Below are 21,502 nucleotides of genomic sequence, written 5' to 3'. Positions count from 1 at the left end.
TGTCACAGAATCACACATTTTTACTGTACAGTTTCAGAGAAATTTCAAGTTAAAAGTCCCACGTTGGCAATTTCTTTTATCGAAAAACCTTAACTTTGAGATGTAATAAAATCAAAATGTTCCATGCGTTTTACACAAGACTGACTAAGTTGTGTTCAGGATATTCTTGACTACTAGTATACTGTAAATTAAACATTTCTAATGTAAAGTTTTAGAGACATTTCAAGATAAAGGTCCCACATTGGCCCCTTTTATCGGAAAAATTCTCATTTTTGAGATAAAAGTCACAATTTTCTATCATTTCATATCATTTATCAGACTTGTGTACTGTAATATTTATATTTACTCATGATATTAAATGTTTTATTTATATAATTAATATGAGAGTAGTCACAGAGGAACGTGCTACATGTATGTGTACATAAAAAAAATAGAGCCAAATCAAAGCAGTGTAGTAACTTTTGTGGTGCAGCAGCGCCCCCTGCTGTTACAGATGGTTGTTACATGTGCTGGGCTCTGACTTGATGATGATCTGCAGATGTAACAGAAACCAAACCTAATTCCATTTGAATTTCTACAGTTAAGTTAGAGTTAACTTATTAAACAAACTTATACATATATTTATAATAATGATTCACATAATGTCAGTATACTATGACCTTTTTCTTTCACATTTTGGATGCCTTACTAAACTATGACTTTTGTGACATTTTGGATGTCTTAGTATACTATGACCTTTTTGTCACATTTCGGACGTCTTAGTATGAAAAAAAAGTCATACTAAAGTATGACTTTTTTGACAAATTTTGGATGATATACTATAGTATGACTATTTTGTGAAATATTTTGACAACATACAAAAGTATGACTTTTTTGTCAAGTTTTGTACAACATACTAACCTAAGACTTTTTTGTCAAAAAAAGTCATACTTTAGTATGTCGTCCAAAATTTGACAAAAAAGTCATAGGTTAGTATGTCGTCCAAAATTCTTTTAAAAAGTCATACTTTAGTATGTCTTCCAAAATGTGACAAAAAAGTCACACGTTAGTATTTGACAAAAAATGACTATTTTCTTATGTCGTCTAAAAGTTGACAAAAAGTAATATTTTCTTATATCGTCTAAAAGTTGACTGTATACTGTATGTGTGTTCCGTGTGACTGGACCGCAGTGAATGTCTCACAACAAAAGATGAAGAGAAAACACAAGACTTGATATTTTCTGGTTTATTTTCCTTCCATTGTGTGACAGAAACAGAAAGTGGAGCAATGGCTTGAAGGCGTCACCAGAACAAAGCAGATACAAATATTACCATGTCGATTAGTAAAAACTACTCCTTTAACGTCTGCATGATGTTAGTGGTGGTGAGTTAACGAGAGGGAAGATGTCATCAGTGAGGTCATTAAATAAAAAATAAACAACAACAACAACTGTACAGCAGTAACATTATTTTCAGAACAAGAGCACAGCTCAGAGCAGCAGACAAACATGAGTCAGCAAAAAATTACAATCAAATAAATAAAATGGCTTCACGTGATCAATACGTTTGATTAATAGGTGACATCATCACATCTGGTGTCATGGAGTTGGTTTACTGATGTGTTAATTTCACATTAAAGGTTGAAATAATTTTTTTTTTCTGTATTTAAACTCCAAAATAAAGTTTTTTTTCTCATATAAATCACATGAATGTTTGAATAACGCTGACATTTGAACCAAGTCAATGTTTAAATCATGTTTTTGTTTAAATAGTGACATGTGCAATAAATCAGTTTAACATTTAATTAATGTTAATATGTAAATCATATTCAAATTGCATTCAAATATAATTTATGTTACTTTTAAAATGATAAATTATGTTTAGATCATGTTTGTTGTCAAAGTTTAATCACACACACGTTTGAGTAATGCTGTAACATTTCAACCAATTTATTTTGTTTAAAAAAAGTTTTTTTAAATGTCAGTGTTTGAATATCACTAAAATTTAAATATTGTTTTTTGGTCACATCAATATATCAAATATATCGTTCAAATAATGTTGACATTTAAATAAAGTTTTTATTTAGATTGTCTTTGTTTAAATTTTGTTTACTTTCAAATAGAGTAGTTAAGCGTCCAAAATGTCGCAAAAAAGTCATACAGTAGATAAGTGTAAAAATGTCGCAAAAAAGTCATAGAGCAGTAGGATTCCAAAATGTTGCAAAAAAATTATAGAATAGTGAGGTGTCCAAAATGTCGCAAAAAGTCATCGTATACTTAGGCGTCCAAAGTGTCCTGAGTATACGATGACTTTATTGTAAATGTATTTACGACGTATGTTTAACACGTACTTTTACAGTACGTTTTTTACAGTCCCGATGAGCGTTTGAATAATTATAAGTCGCATTTCCCAAGTCCGTTGGTTAAAGGTGGGCGTGGCCTGTAAACGTTATGGGTGTGGTTTGATAAATCAGGCGTGCAGCTCACCACATGACCTCTAGGGGCAGCGACGCAGCGGAAGATCAGTGTAGCGCTAATAATAATAATTCTGAAGTAAAATCTCAGCGTGCTCGGTCCACGCTGTGTCGTCCCGTGATGATGTCACAGTTCAATACGTCGCGTGAACCAATGAGAGGGCTCCATTCTTGGCTTGTTCTCCGTCACGCTGCAATTTCCTGTGATCTGATTGGTCGCTTGTGAACCATCTCCATGACAACTGAACAGCTACTTGCATCATCACGTCGCAGGTTTGACTGACACAGATGATGATGATGATGATGATGATGATGATGATGATGATGATGATAATGATGATGACGTCATGTGACACGAGTGACTGAAGCAGTGGTGATTATAAGTGCAGCACAGCATGTGTGTGTGTGTGTGTGTGTGTGTTAGTCAGAGCTACACTTTCTTTCTTCGCTAACAAGAGGAAACACTCTGATCCTCTGGGGGCGGAGCCAGCTCACATCCATGGATGTGATTGGTTAGTAATGTTGATTTCTGCTGTTATGGCCTCATTCTTCTTCTTCCTCTGACGTTTGTCAAGTATCCACGGTTGATGACGTCACTTTCTGTTAGAAAAGTGAGACTTTCTTCTTCAGTTCATTTCGTTTCCACAGAGAGAGACGGTCGAACTCAGCCATCTTCATCCCGAAGAGCTGCTCGAAGTCCTCAGGAGCCAGGTGTCTCTGAGAGGAGGAGCAGGAGGAAGAAGAGAATAAGAAAGAGGAGGAGGAGGAAGATGAGTAAAAGACAAAGAGGAAGATGAGGAGAAGAAAGAGGAAGAGGAGCAGGAATGAGGGTAGAAGAAAGGGAGGAAGAAGAGGAGAGGGAGGAGGAAGAAGACAATAAGAGAGAGGAGGGGGAAGACAAGGAGGAAGAGGAGCAAGAATGAGAGGAGGAGAAAGGGAAGGAGGAAGAAGAGAAAGAGGAGGAAGAGGAAAAAGAGATAGATGAGGAGAAGGAGGAGGAGAAACAATGAGAGGAGGAAATGGAGGAAGACAATAAGAAAGAGGAGGAGGAGAGGGAGGGGTAAGGCAAAGAGGATGAGAAGGAGAAGAGGGAGTGGAGGAGCAGGAGAAGGAAGACAATAAGAAAGAGATGGAGGAAAAAAGAGAAAGAGTAGAAGAAGAGGAGGAAGACAAAAAAGAGGAGAACGAATACAAAAAGAAATAAGAGGAGGAACAGGAAGAGGAGAAAGACAAATAGAAAAAGGAGGAGGAGGAAAAAGAGATTGAGTTTTTTTCTCTAAATTGAGTGTGAGAATGTGGGTCAGAGTGAGACATCACTGTTTTACCACAATCTCTGACCCACGTGTTATTTATGAGCGATTTACCAACAACACCACGCTGACCTCCTCTGACACTCACCTCCAGACGAGTGCGGTCGACTCCGGGCGGCAGCTTACAGCGCCCCCTGTGGGTCACAATCAGCGCTTCATAGGGATAAATCTGAGAGAGAGAGAGAGAGAGAAAAACAACAAGCCATTAACTAATCATCCTCCTAATCATTAATCATTAATATTATTGATCTGATGCAGATACCTTTTGCTCCAGAATACTGGGCAGAGAGTTCCCTCTGTCCATCCTCTCTCTGCGAGTGTCTCCGTTCTACACAAACAACACAAACAAACATGAAGACATGCCACAGGAAGTGGGCGGAGACAGAGACACACACACATGCTGACACGTAGCAGAAACATGCTCCACTCACAGTGTGCTTACCTGGGCAGCTGTGAAACCATGATGACAGGAAGGTGAGGCGATGATGTCACAACAGGAACAGGAAGAAGAAATAAACAAGATGGAGGCTTTTACTTTGAAAAGTTACCAGCCTTAACTAGTAAATACCCACTCATTATTAGCCACTGGTTAAAACTAGAGGATGATGGGAAATCTCTCACCTGCACGAACTTTCTCTGCTTCTGTAGAAAACTCTGCAGACTGCATCTACAAAAACATGACCTCGTCATTTTCAAACATTTCTACTGACACGTCAGAAATCCCTGCACTGGCCGATTCATCACTTACTCTGGTCAAACCCGGGCCTGAGTGAGTCGGAGACTTGGACGCACTCGCCGACAAACCTGCGGGTGAGAAGGAAAAATGATCGTTCTGTTTAAGTCAACACCTGAGACGTGACGCGGTGACGCGGTGACGCGGCGCGTGATCTCACTCGTATGCATGTGTGTTCTGTCGGGCAGCGACTGTGTCTTCCTCCTGAAGTGAACGGCTTTTTCCTTTTCCTCCTTCAGGATCAGACGACCCAGGTTTGACTTGATCTGGAGCCAAGACACAGATGTCTGTTATTACAGGCGATACAGATGTTTGGTTTGTTTTAACAGGCGATACAGATGTTTGGTTTGTTTTTACAGGTGATACAGGTGTTTGGTTTGTTTTAACAGGGTGATACAGATGTGGTTTGTTTAACAGGTGATACAGATGTTTGGTTTGTTTTACAAGTGATACAGATGTTTTTTGTTTTACAGGTGGTACAGATGTTTGGTTTGTTTTTACAAGTGATACAGATGTTTGTTTTGTTATTACAGGTGGTACAGATGTTTGGTTTGTTTTTACAAGTGATACAGATGTTTGTTTTGTTTTTACAGGTGATACAGATGTTTGTTTTGTTTTTACAGGTGGTACAGATGTTTGGTTTGTTTTTACAAGTGATACAGATGTTTGTTTTGTTATTACAGGTGATACAGATGTTTGGTTTGTTTTACAAGTGATACAGATGTTTGTTTTGTTTTACAGGTGATACAGATGTTTGTTTTGTTATTACAAGTGATACAGATGTTTGTTTTGTTATTACAGGTGATACAGATGTTTGGTTTGTTTTAACAGGTGGTACAGATGTTTGGTTTGTTTTTACAGGTGATACAGATGTTTGGTTTGTTTTAACAGGTGATACAGATGTTTGTTTTACAGATGTTTAACAGGTGATACAGATGTTTTGATACAGATGTTTGGATGTTTTACAAGTGATACAGATGTGTGTTTGTTTTACAGGTGATACAGATGTTTGGTTTGTTTTAACAGGTGATACAGATTTTTACAAGTGATACAGATGTTTGTTTGTTTTAACAGGTGATACAGATGTCTGGTTTGTTTTTTACAGGTGATACAGATGTTTGGTTTTTTGTGATACAGATGTTTGGTTTGTTTACAGGTGATACAGATGTTTGGTTTGTTTTACAGGTGATACAGATGTTGGTTTTACAGGTGATACAGGTGTTTGTTTTACAGGTGATACAGATGTTTGGTTTTACAGGTGATACAGGTGTTTGGTTTGTTTTAACAGGTGATACAGATGTTTGGTTTGTTTTACAGGTGATACAGGTGTTTGGTTTGTTTTACAGGTGATACAGGTGATACAGATGTTTGGTTTTACAGGTGATACAGGTGTTTGGTTTGTTTTTACAGGTGATACAGATGTTTGGTTTTACAGGTGATACAGATGTTTGGTTTTACAGGTGATACAGTTGTTTGATTTGGTTTTACATGTTTGTCAGGTGATAAAGATCATAAAGATGTTATATCAGTTGATAGTGTTTTTTTTATGGGAGTTTCAGGTAATTTAGGTTTTTCAAGTATTACAGGTGTGTCAGATGTTAGGGGTGACACAGGTGTTACATATGATACATATATATAGGTAATGTCTTGTCCGACAGGTGACACAGGTGTGTGTGTGTGTGTGTGTGTGTGTGAGATCAGAGTCACTCACCTTCTCTAGCTCCTGCTCCTGCAACGTCTTGGCTTCTTCTGTCAGATCCTCAAACTCATCTTCCTCCTGCAGCTTCTTCTTCCTCCACTCGATCTCTGTGAGATCAGACGTGAAGTCACTACAGTACACTATACTGTGTGTGTGCGTGTGTACGTGTGTGTGCGTGTGTGTTACCCATGGCAGCCAGTGACGGCGGGCAGGGCCAGTACTCTGTCTCTATCTTGGATGGCTGATTCGGATCCGGCGGCTGTGCTGCGGGAAACTTTGCCGAGCTGATGACTCCACCCCCTTCCGGCTGTTTGCCTGCATCTGCAGAGACATACAACAGGAAGTGACGTCAGCGATGACCTTCCGCGATGACACAGCACAAAACAGTAATATAAACCACAGGTGAAAATCTCACCGTGTTTGTAGATGGGAGGTTTCCTGTAGATGTTGGTTCCATTTTCTGGGAGAAAATAAGTGTCATGTGAGCACATGATTATAACAATTTAAAAATGTGTGTGTGTGTAAATGACCTGGTCGGTGAAAATGCTGCAGGCTGGTGCTGATCTTGCGTCCTGCGTTAAGCTGCAGTGAAGATCCTCCAGGTGAACCACTGTCACTCTCTGCTCTGCGACCTTTCACCTGCAACACACACACACACACACCAGACGAAAAGTTGGTATTATGGTCTGTATTTATATAGAGCTTTTCTAGTCTCGATGAGCTGCTTTACACTACAGTTTTCACCCAGTCACATGCTGCAATGGGGTTAAGTGTCTTGCTCAAGGATACATATAGACAAGCAGAGCCAGGAATTGACCCACAACCTTCCAGCTGAATGACAACTTGCCCTACCACTGAGCCACCATGATACCATATTGGAAAATTACCTTTTTTTAAAGTAATATTATAAAAAAGTGACTTCAACTTCTAACAAAGCCCTTTTCTGTCAAGATACTCGTATAAAGTTTTTAATCAGGCATGAAAACCGAGCGCCAAACAGTGAATTTCAATGTTTTGGTGAGAGAGGAAGTCGTAGTAAATCAAGTAAATTAAATCTACAGAGGGAATGAACTTCCCTTGAAGGACTTTTGGTGAATCTGAATCTGTCCCAGACTAAAAAAAGGCTCCTCAACAGACGACGTCAGTGATGTTACTGCATCACAAACAGAGACACGTTCTGTTCTCAGAGCTGCATCAGTAAATGTCAAATGTCTTCGCGAGACAAAGCTGCGACTGAAAACCCAGCAGCCTGAGATGATGGCATGAAGACATCAGTCAAATTGTTGTTGTTTTGTTTTGAATCTTAGGATGTGACTCAGTTGGAATGATGCAATAAAGATTTTAAAATGGGTCACCAAAGATTCATCTACTGTGCTGTTGATTGTCTCTAAAGCGTCTGCAGAGGACCAGTGTGACAAAGACTGTAATGAAACCTGCGGAGTGAGATCAATAAAAGCTGATGAGTTCATCTACGATCAGAGATGTGAGGCAGTTCACGGAGACTCTTACCTCGGGAGACATGGTCGGAGACATGGAGGGAGGAGAGAGGGATCGCTGCACGACACATAAACACATAAAAAAAAAAGGAAAAGGCATTAGAATCACTCTGCTGTGTAAAGGCATCGATCAATAACTGCATCAACAAAAACAGCGATAAGGTTTTCAGGATAATTGGTCAGTTCATGACTTTATCTCGCTCTTTGACGATGTTTTTCTGACAGGAATTTGAAGTTTGTTCCTGTAAATTCTCCCACACCAAAGTCCATAGAGAAACTCAGCGAGTTTATCTCACAGAGACACAGGAGCTGCTGGTCTACTGCTGCCGTGTGTGACAGGTTTGTATCACTGAGGTTAATCTGAACCAAGAATGTGAAACACCAAAGTCACATAATAACACTTTTCAACTTAGTGACGGAGGCAGCGGTGGATGAACAACTCCTGTGTGTGCTGATGCAATCAGTCATTTTCTATATGGAATTTGGTGCAGGGGAGCGAGTAGTTTACGCAGTGACAAGAAAACCTTAAACTTAAAGCATATTCTAAACATTATAGACTTAAGTTGACATAGATTTTTATAAAATTAAAAAGAAAATCACTTTCAGAATGACTTTGTCAAATATAGAAACTTTGCACACATAGCTGAAATTCAAACTCCAGGAAGATAAGTAATCCTTTGTTTATAACTGTGAGTGTGTGTATAAACGTGTACCTCTCTGCGCGGAGGGTCGAGCGGTGAGAAGGTCAGGTGTGGTTGATAGGTCATCAGGTCAGGTCGCTCTACCTGCAGGATGGCTTTATCTTTGGGGAGAGCTGCCAGGTCTCTGTAGCCCACTACCTCGTCATTAACTCTGGCCTGAAAACACACACACACACACACAGGCTGACAGGTTAGTGTATGTAGGGACTTATAACATAAGGCTATTCAGTATAGGTGTAAGTTTACCACAATGCCAGTAGCAGGCGACCCCGGGGCACTTGGGCCCCTGGAGGACGGCAGGTTAACCGGGGTTACCCGTCCCTCCACCTGTGGGAGAGTTGTACAAATAATTAGAATTCAGGTTTTATTAAAGCAATAACAACAGTTAACTGTGGGTGATAAGTAAATTATTTATTTGAAACAGAAACTAAATGTCACATACTTTTTTTTGCTTGTAATTAAAAAATAATTTCACCTAAACCTCAAAGTAGGCTGTAAAATATGCTACTGGGACTATGCTAAGTAGCCAAATTGGTAATCCTTGTTAAATTAACCCTCATTAAGTTGTGAAACAAAACCTGTGGCTCAACCCGATTGACCTGACAAACCTGATTAACCCGATTAGCACTAACTGAGCTAATGTAAGATTAGCTTTTGATTTTGTGTTCGTTGCCAAGAAAGTGTTATACAGAGATGAAATAAAAATGTTTGTGTATGTTTGAAAAAAAAAGAAAACTTGTAACATGACTTTTTAAGCTAGCATTTTAAACAGGTTAGCTTGCTGAACACAGTTTAAGCTAGTTTAGCTCATGTGCTGTTTAAAATTAAAGCTTGCTACATAGCATCATTAAAAAAAACAGGATTTTGCCATCATTTTATATCAAATTTAGTTTGATTTAGTTTTTATGTAAGCTAACATGGGTACTGTTAAAAATCTGCCTGATGTAAGAAAATAATGAACTTCTCTGAATGGGATGTTGTTGAAAATAATGTTTCCACTGTAGAATCAGTCAGTTTAGACACTAACTAAAATGACTTTAACATAGATAGTTGTGAATCAGTGTCATTGTTGGTGTTTGGTATTAGCAAACATGCTGTTTTACTGTATCAGTTCGTTCTGATTGTGTTGAATCTGATGACTCATGTTTCTAGATCCTCTGTGCGATAAAAACACACTGTTCCTGCACCTGTTAAGTGTTTTTATATATACTTTTCCCTTCCCCCAACAGTCATTAATAACATCTGCATGATTGGAGTATTGATTACCTTGTGCATGGCTGGAGAGAAACTTCTCTCTTTTCAGTTTTTAACCAGCTGGAAGGAAATAAAGAGGAAGAGAGAGCGGGAGTAATGCATTAGATATTAGATATGTTGTCGTAGAATCACATTATGACCATAATGTTTCTGGAAAACAGGATCAGGGCTTGTAAGTATTGAGTTTTGCTTTATATTTGGGGTGAGAATCAACAAAGACACCACGATACAACGTTATCACGATATTTAAGTCACAATACAATTTTATCACAATATTGCAATAATACTCAGTATTTGCTAAATCATATATTGTGATATACTCTAGTGAGAGTGAGCACCATTTAGTGGAGTGAAATGTTAATTGACGTTTAAATGCTAATCCACAAAAAGTTGCAAGAAAAGAAAATCGATTGTGTTATAATATCGCCATGCAAAATACCCCAATATTTCACTGTCTCAATTTCCCCCCAACTCTTTATTTACATTCTATATATTTTACTATCAGCTCTGTAGCGCCCCCTCGTTTTTATATGTAAAAACCCCCAACTCTTATATCATGTTTTAATATTGTAATTTAATTATAAAGCTGTCAGACGCAGTAAAATGTAGGCTACAGTATGACAGTATTTCTCTGCGAAAGTATGACACAGCACTTACTTTCCATAATGTTTTTCCAGTAAAATGAAATGAAATCAGAGCTGGGTTTTCTTTTTTAGGAGCTAAAAAAAAATCTCTGGTCTGAATATACGATTGTTTTTCAGACACAGAGACGTTCATCTCCCGTGGGATGGGGAAAAGGAGACTGAGTGTAAAACAAGCCTGAGAATCAGATTCAGACCTGGCTGTTACCAGAGTCTCCTCAGGGAGCGGATGGTGGAGGTGTGTGTGTGTGTGTGTGTGTATGGCGAGGTCACAGGAAAGGTACCTTGTACCTAAACAACATTAGAGGCTCAGTCAAGGATATCCTCCACCAAAAAGATCTCCACTTCCTTTGTACCTCCTCCAACATCTTTCATCTGCTTCGCCCTCCCTCCTCTCCCTCCTTTATCCCACCCTTCGTCTTCCTCTCCCCTCCCTCTCCTGTTTATCAGCTCGCCCAGCCGGGCCGACGCCCAGCCAGTCGTCGACGGTTACTGCTGTGGTTACACTCCTCCCTCCAGAGAATCAACAAAACACAGACAGGAGCTCCTCACCTTCCTCTCCCTCTCTCCCTCTCTCCCTCTCTCCATTGTCCATTTCTAACATCACATATCATCATGTCTAACTCCCCCAAAACCAGACGAGTAAGAGACGCTGTCTCTGCCAAACATTGTCCTCAACATCACCCACAGTACAGACCTGTCACATGGACAATGTCCTCCAAAGTCACTTTAATTGAAATAATATCCTGAATTCTTGTAGTTCCTGGCTACATAATGAGCCAACAGCTCCTTAGTGTAGCTTAGCTTACTGCCTGGTAACACAAGAAGAAAAAAACATTAGCTTAGCTTATCCACCTGAAGCTGTCAGATTAATGCGTCTGAGTCCAATATCTCTGCGTCTGCAAATCCACTGAGGTCCACTGAGAAGTTAATGTACACACGTTAGGAACCTGTTCACGATTCTCTGAGGAGAAAACCTCTAATACTATTAGTGCTGCTAAGTGTTTTCTTCAGAAAACAAAGCTAACAGCTTCACTTTCCAGTCATCGTGATAAAGCTGGATGGTGCTGATAAGCTGCGATAGCTGCTTATTACCATCTTCTCTGTCCTCGTTTCACTCAAGACAGTCTGTTTTAGCCTGATTTAACCAGTGGGGAACTTCAAGGTTCTGATCTGGGCCCATGGGAGAAACTTAAGTTTTTGTCTTTGCCCCCAGGCCCTTAAACTTTCTCAACTTTTTCTTTAAGTGTTTTGTGTAATGTCTTGTGTTCCTTTAAGCAAAAACATCCTCACATAGTTACAAAAAACCCAGCTACGTGATAACAAAGTCGCTAGCACGTCCTAGTTTCACCCCAACCTCATAGAAACTAGTGATTCAGACCATGAACTCTCCAGGAAAATGTCAACTTAATCAAGTAATTTAGACTCCTTTTATATGTAGTATTGCATTAAAAAAAACAGTGGAGTTGCCCCCTGATGGACACTCGGATCAATACAGTTTTCAAAGAATTCAACATTGGCTTCATTTACACATCATTTTAACTAAAGTAACAAAATGAAGTAAACAAAGTTTGATGCTAAACTCACATCATTGCACATAAATAGCTGCTAATGCTAACAGTAGCTATATAGTCACTTATATAGTCAGTATTTTTGAACACAACTTGCTCAATCACTTGCTGCAAACATTAGCTATGTAGCAATAGCAAAGACTGACATTTAGTGTATATCATATTTTAATTATTTAAATGACAATATTTCATCAATGCGTGTATATAAACTAGAGGAGTCGCCCCATGAAGGACACTCAAAAGAATACAGTTTTTCGAGAATTCAACATTGGCTAAACTCACATCGTTTTCTATAAATGTTAGCTACGTAGCAAAAGCAAAAACTGACATGTACTGTATACAGGACTTTTATTATTTAAATGACAATATTCGTTTTTGAGTTTTCATCAACACATGTATACAAACTCGCCCCCTGATGGACACTCGAGAGAATACAGTTTTCAGAGATTTCAACATTAGCTTCACTTATATAAATTCTGAACACAGAATTTGGTGAGTAAATTAAGTATGACGCTAAACATAAAAGTTATACTTTTATTATTTAAATCACAATTTAAAAAAAAAATAAATATATATATATATATATATATATATATATATATATATGTATATAAATATATATATTAGATATTAGGGTTTTCATTAAGACGAGTTAGTGGAAAAAAGACCTTCAAAGTGTCAGACCTTCAAAGTAACTCGTCTGACATGACTTGGCGCCACCAAGTATCAGTCAGGTATTGATTCAAATATTGATCCATGAGGCTTCTCAGGCCATCAGACGTTTTCTTAAAGACACTTTATTGATCCTTTATCAGCTTTTCTTCTTAAGCAAAGTAACAGTGACAGAATCTGTCGGATAACCGTAGTGAAAAAAAGGAAGAGTGTGACGTGGAAACACTGCGATGTAGAAAAACGTTGTTGCAGTATAGGAGGACGTAGACGTCGCAGAATGTCGTGTAGTCGAGTAAAAGTACAAGTTACTTTTGTCCAGCAGCTGTTTGAGCGTCTGAGGAGCAACTGGTCATGTGACCGGCAGTCTGAGTGCTCTGCTCCTCGAGTCTCATCACTTTAGAGCTTTTAACGACAATGAGCTGAGCTCAGTGTGTGTGTGTGTGTGTGTGTGGTCCATTAGCACCAGTACACACACACACACAGGGTTTAAATACAGCTGACAGTGATGGAGCACATGTGCACAATCATACAGGACATTTTCTTTATTTGTTTTCAGCTAATGAAATTGTTGTGTGATGTATTGATTCAAATTGAGTTTGAAAACCTTGATTTCATCTGTTACTGTGTGTTTTTGTTCGCAATTTTCTGCTTCATCAATTTTAAGGCCTGTTGTAAACATGTTTGACGGGATTTAGTTTTTACCTAACCATTCATTTTTTACAACAAAAATGTGAAAAGTTAAATATAATGGTGGATTATTATTAAAAAAAAATTTAACATTCACATCAAAACATAAACACATCACCTTCAGCCTGATGTTAAAGCAGAGAAAAGAAAAACATCACATCTCAGATGCAATGGAAGCTAAACTTTCAATAATAAATAATTAATCAGTTATCAAAACAAACTGACTCATCATTTCAGTTCAGTATGATGAATGATTTTAGTGCTATACTTGTACCACACTAGAAAACAGCATGTTATTATTTCACTTATTTTATAGTAATCCCCTTTCTCTATATTCGTCTCCATCCTTAACATTAATGCTCTTTTTAACAAATTGTATTTTTTCAACTTTTTATTGATTTCTTTAGACGTTTGTCTTTTTGCTTTTAGTGTTTTAGTCCAGAATCAAATAAGAAAAGCTGCAAAGGAAACATAAATAAATGCTACAGTAGGAGATCCTTTGGTAAAGTTCTTTTTAGCACCACAGAGCTGCAGCTTTAAAGGAACGTTCAGAAATCGGCTTGGCAGATGTCAGACATGTGATGCAGATTTATTTTGGCTGACGATGTTTGGTCTGTTTTCTTTTCCCCCAGTTTAATCTACACATGATTCACACAATGTTCTGACTTAAATAAACATTCATTAGTCTGTCCAGTCTGTACTGCAGTGAACATAAATATTTTGAATGTAATGTAATGTACAAATTAGACATAAAATGGTCCAGTGTGTGAGAAAAGAATCCTTTGCTTTTCCAAAGCACATCACAGAACTACGGTGGCCTTCACAGACCATTTTGTCCATCCAGGCTACCATAGAAACAGGGCGGTCTAAGATGGCAGCCTCCGAAAAGCAAGACCCTCGACCAAAGTACATATAAAAGGCTCATTTTAAGGCTAAAAACAACCACATTATTTAAAATTTAAAGTTATTATAAATGTATACAAACATACTTCAATTTCTGCTAGTAAATAAAAATGTTAAACACTGGACCTTTAAATAAATGAATGAATGAAACCGGAATTAAAAAAACAACTTTTGTCATGGAAATAATAACGTTTTAATGTAAATGTACATGAATAAATTGTTTTATTGGGAAAAATTGTGCCCGATTAATCTCTCTACCTCTAATGTAAATAAAATTGATTAATAAGCAGATTAGGAGATGATTCATGTGCACATATTTATAATATGTTTGTTTTTAAATCTTAAATGATGTCTTTTTCACATGTTTAGTTATTTAGTACATGTAGGTACATTTTCTGACATGTAATAACTAGATGAATTGCCCTAAATGTTGTTTTTCTGTGTAGACGTGATGATTAGTTGCTTTTCTCCGTTGATATTTTGGCACATGAACATGAACAGAGACGAGAATAAAACTGTGTTGATCATGTTTTCAGTCTAAAGATGAAGAGATGATGGTGAAGCATCACCATCATCATGTGGCCTCCACGATCACAGACGAAGGTGAAGTGCGTCTTCGGCCGCACGATTTTTAAAAAATAAATAAAAACAACCCCATAAAAAACAAACACCGCCCCAGAAATCCCGTGAAATGCCGTCATTTTTGTGCCTCGTCGATGTCAATGGAACAGCGAAAAATGTCTTCTTACCTCCACACAGCGAAGGATGGATGGATGACAGGCAGCAGCCGAGGAGAGCTCCCGCTGCACGGATCTACATCCACGAGAGAGACGGTGACGCCTGAAGGAGGAGGAGGAGGAGGAGCTGTGTGATGTGACTGGTGCTGCTGTGACCAGCCCACAACCCACCAGAGAGAAGAAGAAGAGGAGGAGGAGGAGGAACCACCCGCTGTGATGTTTCTATGAAATATGACATTGCATAATATTTCTCACCCAGACAAATCATACAAATCACACATTTATGTAAGAGGTTATTTGAATTTGAATTTTGTTTGTCATTTCAATTACAGAATAAATGTTGTGTTTCTTTGTTTTTTTTTTTTTTACTAAAACCCCTTTAAAACCTTTGCTATATCCGATTTTATATAAGTCAAACATGTGACAGAACATTTTTGTTTAAAATTGAGCTGTGAAATAAAGAAAAAATAGAACATATTGAAATATTAGAAGAATGGCTGCAACTGTAATTCATTATTATTATTGTAGTAATTCATATATTATTATTTTGGTGACTTCACAGTTTGACCAAAAGAAAAAAAGAAGGTCATTTTATAGCTATGAAAACAGTTAATTCATTACATTTAGCAGACGCTTTTATCCAAAGCGACTTACAAGGGAATTGAGTACAATCAGCCAGGGATGGAGTTGAACTTGCGACCATGACAATTTTTTTTTTTTATAACGTTAAAAACTATTTAAATACCATTTAAAACTAACATAACATGATTAAATAAAAAAATAGTTTGTTTAAAATATGTCTGTTTCGTACATCTACGTTTGAAATAACGCAACAAATGACATAAAATAAACATTAAAAAAAACTTCCGATGGCCCTTTAAATCATGACGTCACATTTGGGCACAAAGACTTTTCCCTCAAATGAGAAAAGACCGTTCACTCCAGTTTGAAGATGAATGTTTTTTTTAATGTAATGAACCACTAGGGGGCGCGTCAGTGAGTCAAACTGTTGTTGAGAAGTGGTTTCAGTATTTATAAGCTTATTTCTACACTGTTCACGTGGTATTGTGGAACACAAACGTGAAACAAATCGTAATACACAGATAGTTTGATATTTAACCACCTCGTCAAAGTAGGACGTCAGAGCGCATGCGTTAATAGCTAAAACCGAGGAGGAGTGACTCATCTTGACTGAGACGATCTTTGCTTGAGAAAATGGCGACGGAGGACATGCTGGCTTCTCTGGTGAGAACCGAAAACATGAGCCGTGACTGTTAAAGTGACGAGTTTTTACATTAATTCAACACATTTGCTTTTAACAAACACTCAAAAGCGAAAACAACCGAGTGAAACTAACACGGAAGTACGACATTTAAGCGAACTCTGCTAACGCTCATTAGCCGAGAAGGAAGCATGTGTGGATGAGACTGTCAGCTCAGCTGTGACGTCACTGTTGTCGCGAAAACACACGTTGAAACAGTCAGGGCATGAACATAGTCGTCAATTCATGTGTTCATTAAAACACACCCACTGTTGTAAATGTAAATGTGTTTATGTTTTCAGGGGGTGGAAGGCGCAACTTCAGCTGCGCATGCGCTCTCTCTGCCCGCAGAAGCCTACGGAAATGACGTAAGTGACATCCACTTGTTTATCTGCTCTAACTCGCAATGTCAACAGTTGTTTTTATTGTAAATGTCGGAACCTGATCATCATCAGAATTTAACGTTTTTGTACGACTCAAGGAAATTCTATTCACATCTATCCATTACTTTTTATAGTCCGACCGACAAACCTCACCTTTTTAGCGTAAGTAAGTATTATTTTACCAACATTTTTAACCTCTCGCTGGCTGCCTGCACAGTCCCCAGCTACCTGAAAACCACCACCATTGTACCCATCCCCAAGGGGCCGTCGGTCAGTGAAAAGGCTACAGACCTGTGGCTCTCACTTCAACTGCGATGAAGTGCTTTGAGAGACTGGTTCTGAGGTACATAAAATCCCTGTTGCCTCCCAGCCTCGATCAGCATCAATTCACGTACAGAGCCAACAGGTCCACAGGGGACGCCATCAACACAGCCCTCCACACAGTGTGTAAACACCTTGAACACTCTGGCAGTTACGCAAGGATGTTGTTTGTGGACTTCAGTTCTGCTTTCAACACACTTGTTCCGAGCAGAGTGCTGTCCAAGTTGCGCGGTCTGAGAATCGGCGAGCACGCCTGCAGATGGATCAGAGACTTTCTCACTGACCGCCTGTTGTCAGTCAGGCTGGGGGACCACCAGTCCTCAATCCTGTCTGTGAGCACTGGGGCTCCTCAGGGCTGTGTGCTCAGTCCAATGCTGTACACCCTGTATACCCATGACTGCGCACCAATACACAGCAGCAACGTCCTCGTGAAATTTGCGGATGACACCACTGTGGTGGGGCTGATTGAAAACGGTGACGAGACGGCCTACAGGGAGGAGGTCCTGAACCTCGCTGCCTGGTGCTCCCTCAATAACCTGGCACTCAACTCCTCAAAAACAAAGGCGTTGGTGCTGGACTTCAGGAGAGGGAAGGAGGTTCTTGCTCCTCTTCTCATTGGGGGAGACCTGGTAGAGAGGGTCAGTGACTTCAGGTTTCTGGGAACGCACATCTCTCAGGACCTCACATGGGGGACTAACACCAATGCCCTCCTGAAAAAGGCACAGCAGCGCCTGTACTTTTTGAGGTCACTGAGAACCTGCTGTCCTCCTACAGGTGCTCTGTGGAGAGCATCCTCACCCACAACATCTTGGTGTGGTTCAGGAGCAGCTCTCAGGCTGACAAGAAGGCTCTGGAAAGGGTCAGAAAGTCAGCACAGGGCACCATAGGAGTGCAGCTGTCCTCTCTGTCAGACATCTACGACACCAGGTGTTTGTGCAGAGCCACCAGCATCACCTGTGACAGCTCACACCCTGGGCACAGCCTGTTCTCACTGTTGGGTCATCCCAACCAGAAAGTTATGATTTGCTACCAAATATTGATGAACCTAGCATAATGCACCCGTTACATAAATAAATAAATAAATAAATAAAATCGATTTAGCCAGTTACTCTGTTGCGATTAATGATAAATGTAAGATATATTGTGTTTTTACGTTTTATTTCCAGTCTCGAGTGGAAGCCATGTGGGCGATGAAGGCGTACAATCACGCAGAGGTTTACTTCAATGTAAGAAAATCACCCTTTTTGATCTTTATCATCCATTTACCATTTACGTTTCACCAACACATTATTGACTTAAGACTGTTAATAACGATGTATCAGCTCGACCTGAATCTGCAGTAACGATGATCTCGTCTCGTGTCTGCAGCTTATTTCATCTGTGGACCCAAAGTTCCTGAAACTGACGAAGGTCGACGACAAAATCTACTCGTCCTTCAGAGAGACCTTCAAAGAGCTCGACATAAAAGTGCTGAACCAGGACGATCTGAAATCTAATGAAGCCAAAGAGGTGAGGGAGCTCACTGCCACCCCCCAGTGGTGTGATTCTGTCTGTGCAGCAAGGTCAACAATATTCATTTAAAGGCGACATAGACCGGAAGCTCCAATTAACGCTGCGTTTGTGTGTGTATCTGCGTCATTACCTCGTTTATGAAACCCTAAAGTTTCAGAACAACAGTTCAGCCACTGCTGAGAAAATAGTGTTGTATTGTTTTCCTGGGCTCTGCGAAGCGGATCGGCACTTTCGTAGGTTGATGATGTCATCAAAAATCCTCACCACTCCTCTCACCACTGTAGTGCCTCCTGGTGCGGGCACTAGTCCGGGCACATCCGGTTGCGTACATTTAACCGCAGAAGAAGAAGAACTACTCTCGTTGTAGCTGCTGAGATGCAGAGCATCCACCGTGCCAGAGGGGGAGCTGTGTATCTGAGAGCTGGCCTATCTATTACGTCACTTCCAGGTACCTGGCCAATCACAGGACAGTGGGAAAGCTCTCGTTGGCTGGCCAATCACAACACAGTCCACGTTCTGGGGGTGTGGCTTTGGTCTGAAACAGCGCGGCTGACGAGAGCGTCAGTGAGGAGATATTTTGATCGGCTCGTTTGCAGCGATTAGGAGGTTTTTAATCATGAAAACAAGTTCATATATGTAAGTAGACCTCCATAACTAACATATATATTCTATGTCACCTTTAAAACATAAGCATAAACAGAGGTCTAATCTGGTGTGCTAATTCACTTTAGCATTAGTTTGGAGTCAATTACTTGGAAGGTATTGAAAAAAAAAAAGGTATTTCATTTTTTTTTTAATTGTTGGCATTTTGAGCAGCCCGTGACCAAGAGGAAGGGAAACTTGGCTTGTAACTGTTGGGTTGCCGGTTCAAGTCCCCACCAGGTCAAAAGGGCTAGGGTACTCCTGAGCAAGGTACCCAACCCCCATTGCTCCCTGGGCAATACTCAGTGTGGCAGCCCACTGCTCCTAATTCTAGGATGGGTCAAATGCAGAGAAATTATTTCCCTAAGGTGATTCATAAAGTATAAGATTTAGATTTTAGCGCCCCCTGTAGACTGTGAAGACATGGGCTGAAAAAAATGCAAGTTTCCTGTCATGATAATCCTGACCAAAATTTTGAGATATAATTTTAAAGAAATGCTTTATACTTTGGTCAGAAACATCGCAGATTGGTCGTAATTTTTCCGACATTTTACTAATCACAGGGTCGGGAATGACTGCAAAGATGCAGCACTCCTTTGTGGCGCTTAAAATAAATCGCAAGGAACTGTAGGTTTGTGAGTCAGACAGCATTTTCAATTATCGTGTCAAAAACTAATTCATTATAATAATTATAATGTAAATTCACCATGATCAACATATTCCGAGAGCTCTGTTATTGCAACATGGGATACATTTGTACAGTGTCCCTTTGCTCAATGCTAACATCTTTTGTTTCTTGTGTGTGTGCAGAGGTGGCGTCCGTTCTGTAACCAGTTTGAAGGCGTGGTCCAGGATTTTAACTATGGCACGTTACTGCGTCTGGACTGCGAGAAAGATTACACAGAGGAAAATACCATGTTTGGTAAGTTACAACGTGTCGATGTTTTTCTAAGAAAAATACTGCTTACCTCAAGTCTTTTAACTTAAGATAAGTCTTTTACTCGTTGCTCAACTTTTCGTATATTTCCGATCGCAGCCACCAGGATCCAGTTCTTCGCCGTGGAGATCGCCCGAAACAGAGAAGGTCACAACGACGTTGTGTTCAAGTCCAAAAGTGGGAAGAGTTAACGGTCAAGTGAACCAGCGATGATCCAACACACACAGCAGCGCCCCCTGCTGGAACAACAGAAATATGAACTGATGAACATTAGTATTTAAATTTCATAAAAAACATTTGTTAAAGTTTTTTTTATTTTGTCTTTCTTGAACATCATCATCTCTGCAGTTCGTTTTTGTGCCAAGGTTTTTTTTTTTCATGTCTTAACCGAATTTATGTGTTTGAAAACAAATAAAGAGTCCGATTTTACCTGATCATCAGTGTTCACCTCACATCTTATTACAGTATGATGACTTGGAAGGATGCACCACTTTTCCTAACGTCCACTAGATGGAGACAGAGTCCTCACTCATTTGGAGCCTCTGGTTGCTTGTTACTAGGTATGATTGCTGATGGAAAAACAAAAAGAGTAGTAGAGCTGAGTTGTGCTGGAACTGAGTTGTAGAAAAGCACCATTTTATCATGACAATATCATTTTCTTAGTACAAACTAAACCATTTTAAACCTCTGAAAATAAATAACTCTTATTTCACATTTCGAAAAGTAGAACTGTAGAGATTACGTTAGCGTTTAGCATAGACGAACATCCATTAATATTGTTTGAAACAATGTGCGTTTAAATAAAACTAACGTCACCTGCTACTGTATTTGAAGAATATTATGCAATGTTGTTGTGATCAAAGAAAACTTGTGAATATTAGATTTTCTGAACAGTACACCTTTGTTCAAATGGTAAAGTTGGGAAAACAGTTGCTAGGCAACATTGCCACATGGTAGTGCTCAGGTAGAAAAAAACCCCCATCTAAATATGCCCATTTGGAAGATAATAATAAAATGAAAACACTTAAATGCTACACCAAAAAAAAACTTGGAAACCTTTACTAAAATGAAGTTCACAATTTTCTCTCTTAGGGAATTACTTTGGGGAAAAATCTCATAAAAAAGGTGACCAATCAAAACATTCCAAACATCTAAATTAAAACTACAACATATTAAAGGCGACATGGAATGCTTGTATCACACATATATGTTAGCTATGGAGGTCTACTTACATATATTAACTTGTTTTCATGATTAAAAACCTCCTAATCGCTGCAAACGAGCTGATCACAATATCTCCTCAAATTGGAGCTTCCGGTCTATGTCGCCTTCAACATCCACAAAATAAATGATGTTTCAAGGACTTGGTCCTTTTCAAAATTTATGTCTGTGAAAAGGTCACAACTTAATACTTAGGATGTCGTGGAGATAACGTTCACATGGACTCACCGCACCATGTGATCATGTGACAGCAGCACAGTGGTACGTTCCTGTTGTAGTCGGAAGTCCAGTTAAAAACTGACTCCACGGATTTCCAACTTGGAACATCGGACGTAGGATTTCAAGACTTTCAAGATACTACGACTTTAA

At 39.2% G+C, this 21,502-nt stretch overlaps 2 protein-coding genes across 2 annotated transcripts; one reads left to right on the top strand and one right to left on the bottom strand.

The window, feature by feature from the left end:
• Positions 1-1,210: 1,210 nt before the first annotated feature.
• dmtn (dematin actin binding protein) lies at positions 1,211-15,020 on the bottom strand. Its single transcript, XM_044012776.1, has 16 exons — positions 14,869-15,020; positions 9,658-9,705; positions 8,638-8,718; positions 8,404-8,547; positions 7,704-7,748; positions 6,725-6,833; positions 6,610-6,654; positions 6,381-6,515; positions 6,207-6,301; positions 4,656-4,761; positions 4,511-4,566; positions 4,384-4,429; positions 4,205-4,212; positions 4,025-4,090; positions 3,851-3,931; positions 1,211-3,169 (listed from the first exon to the last, which is right to left on the bottom strand). The coding sequence occupies exons 2-16, from the start codon at positions 9,664-9,666 to the stop codon at positions 3,056-3,058; spliced, it is 1,140 nt and encodes a 379-aa protein (XP_043868711.1). The 5' UTR covers positions 9,667-9,705; positions 14,869-15,020; the 3' UTR covers positions 1,211-3,055.
• An 881-nt stretch (positions 15,021-15,901) lies between these two features.
• On the top strand, positions 15,902-20,349 carry pbdc1 (polysaccharide biosynthesis domain containing 1). The gene is made up of 6 exons (XM_044053652.1): positions 15,902-16,101; positions 16,420-16,485; positions 17,988-18,047; positions 18,190-18,330; positions 19,786-19,897; positions 20,012-20,349. The coding sequence occupies exons 1-6, from the start codon at positions 16,072-16,074 to the stop codon at positions 20,101-20,103; spliced, it is 501 nt and encodes a 166-aa protein (XP_043909587.1). The 5' UTR covers positions 15,902-16,071; the 3' UTR covers positions 20,104-20,349.
• The last annotated feature ends 1,153 nt before the right edge of the window (positions 20,350-21,502 follow it).

The sequence above is a fragment of the Solea senegalensis genome, linkage group LG21, assembly GCF_019176455.1.
Source record: "Solea senegalensis isolate Sse05_10M linkage group LG21, IFAPA_SoseM_1, whole genome shotgun sequence".
NCBI lineage: Eukaryota > Metazoa > Chordata > Actinopteri > Pleuronectiformes > Soleidae > Solea > Solea senegalensis.
The sequence above is the reverse complement of the archived record's forward strand: the minus strand, read 5'-3'. Positions and strand labels throughout refer to the sequence as shown.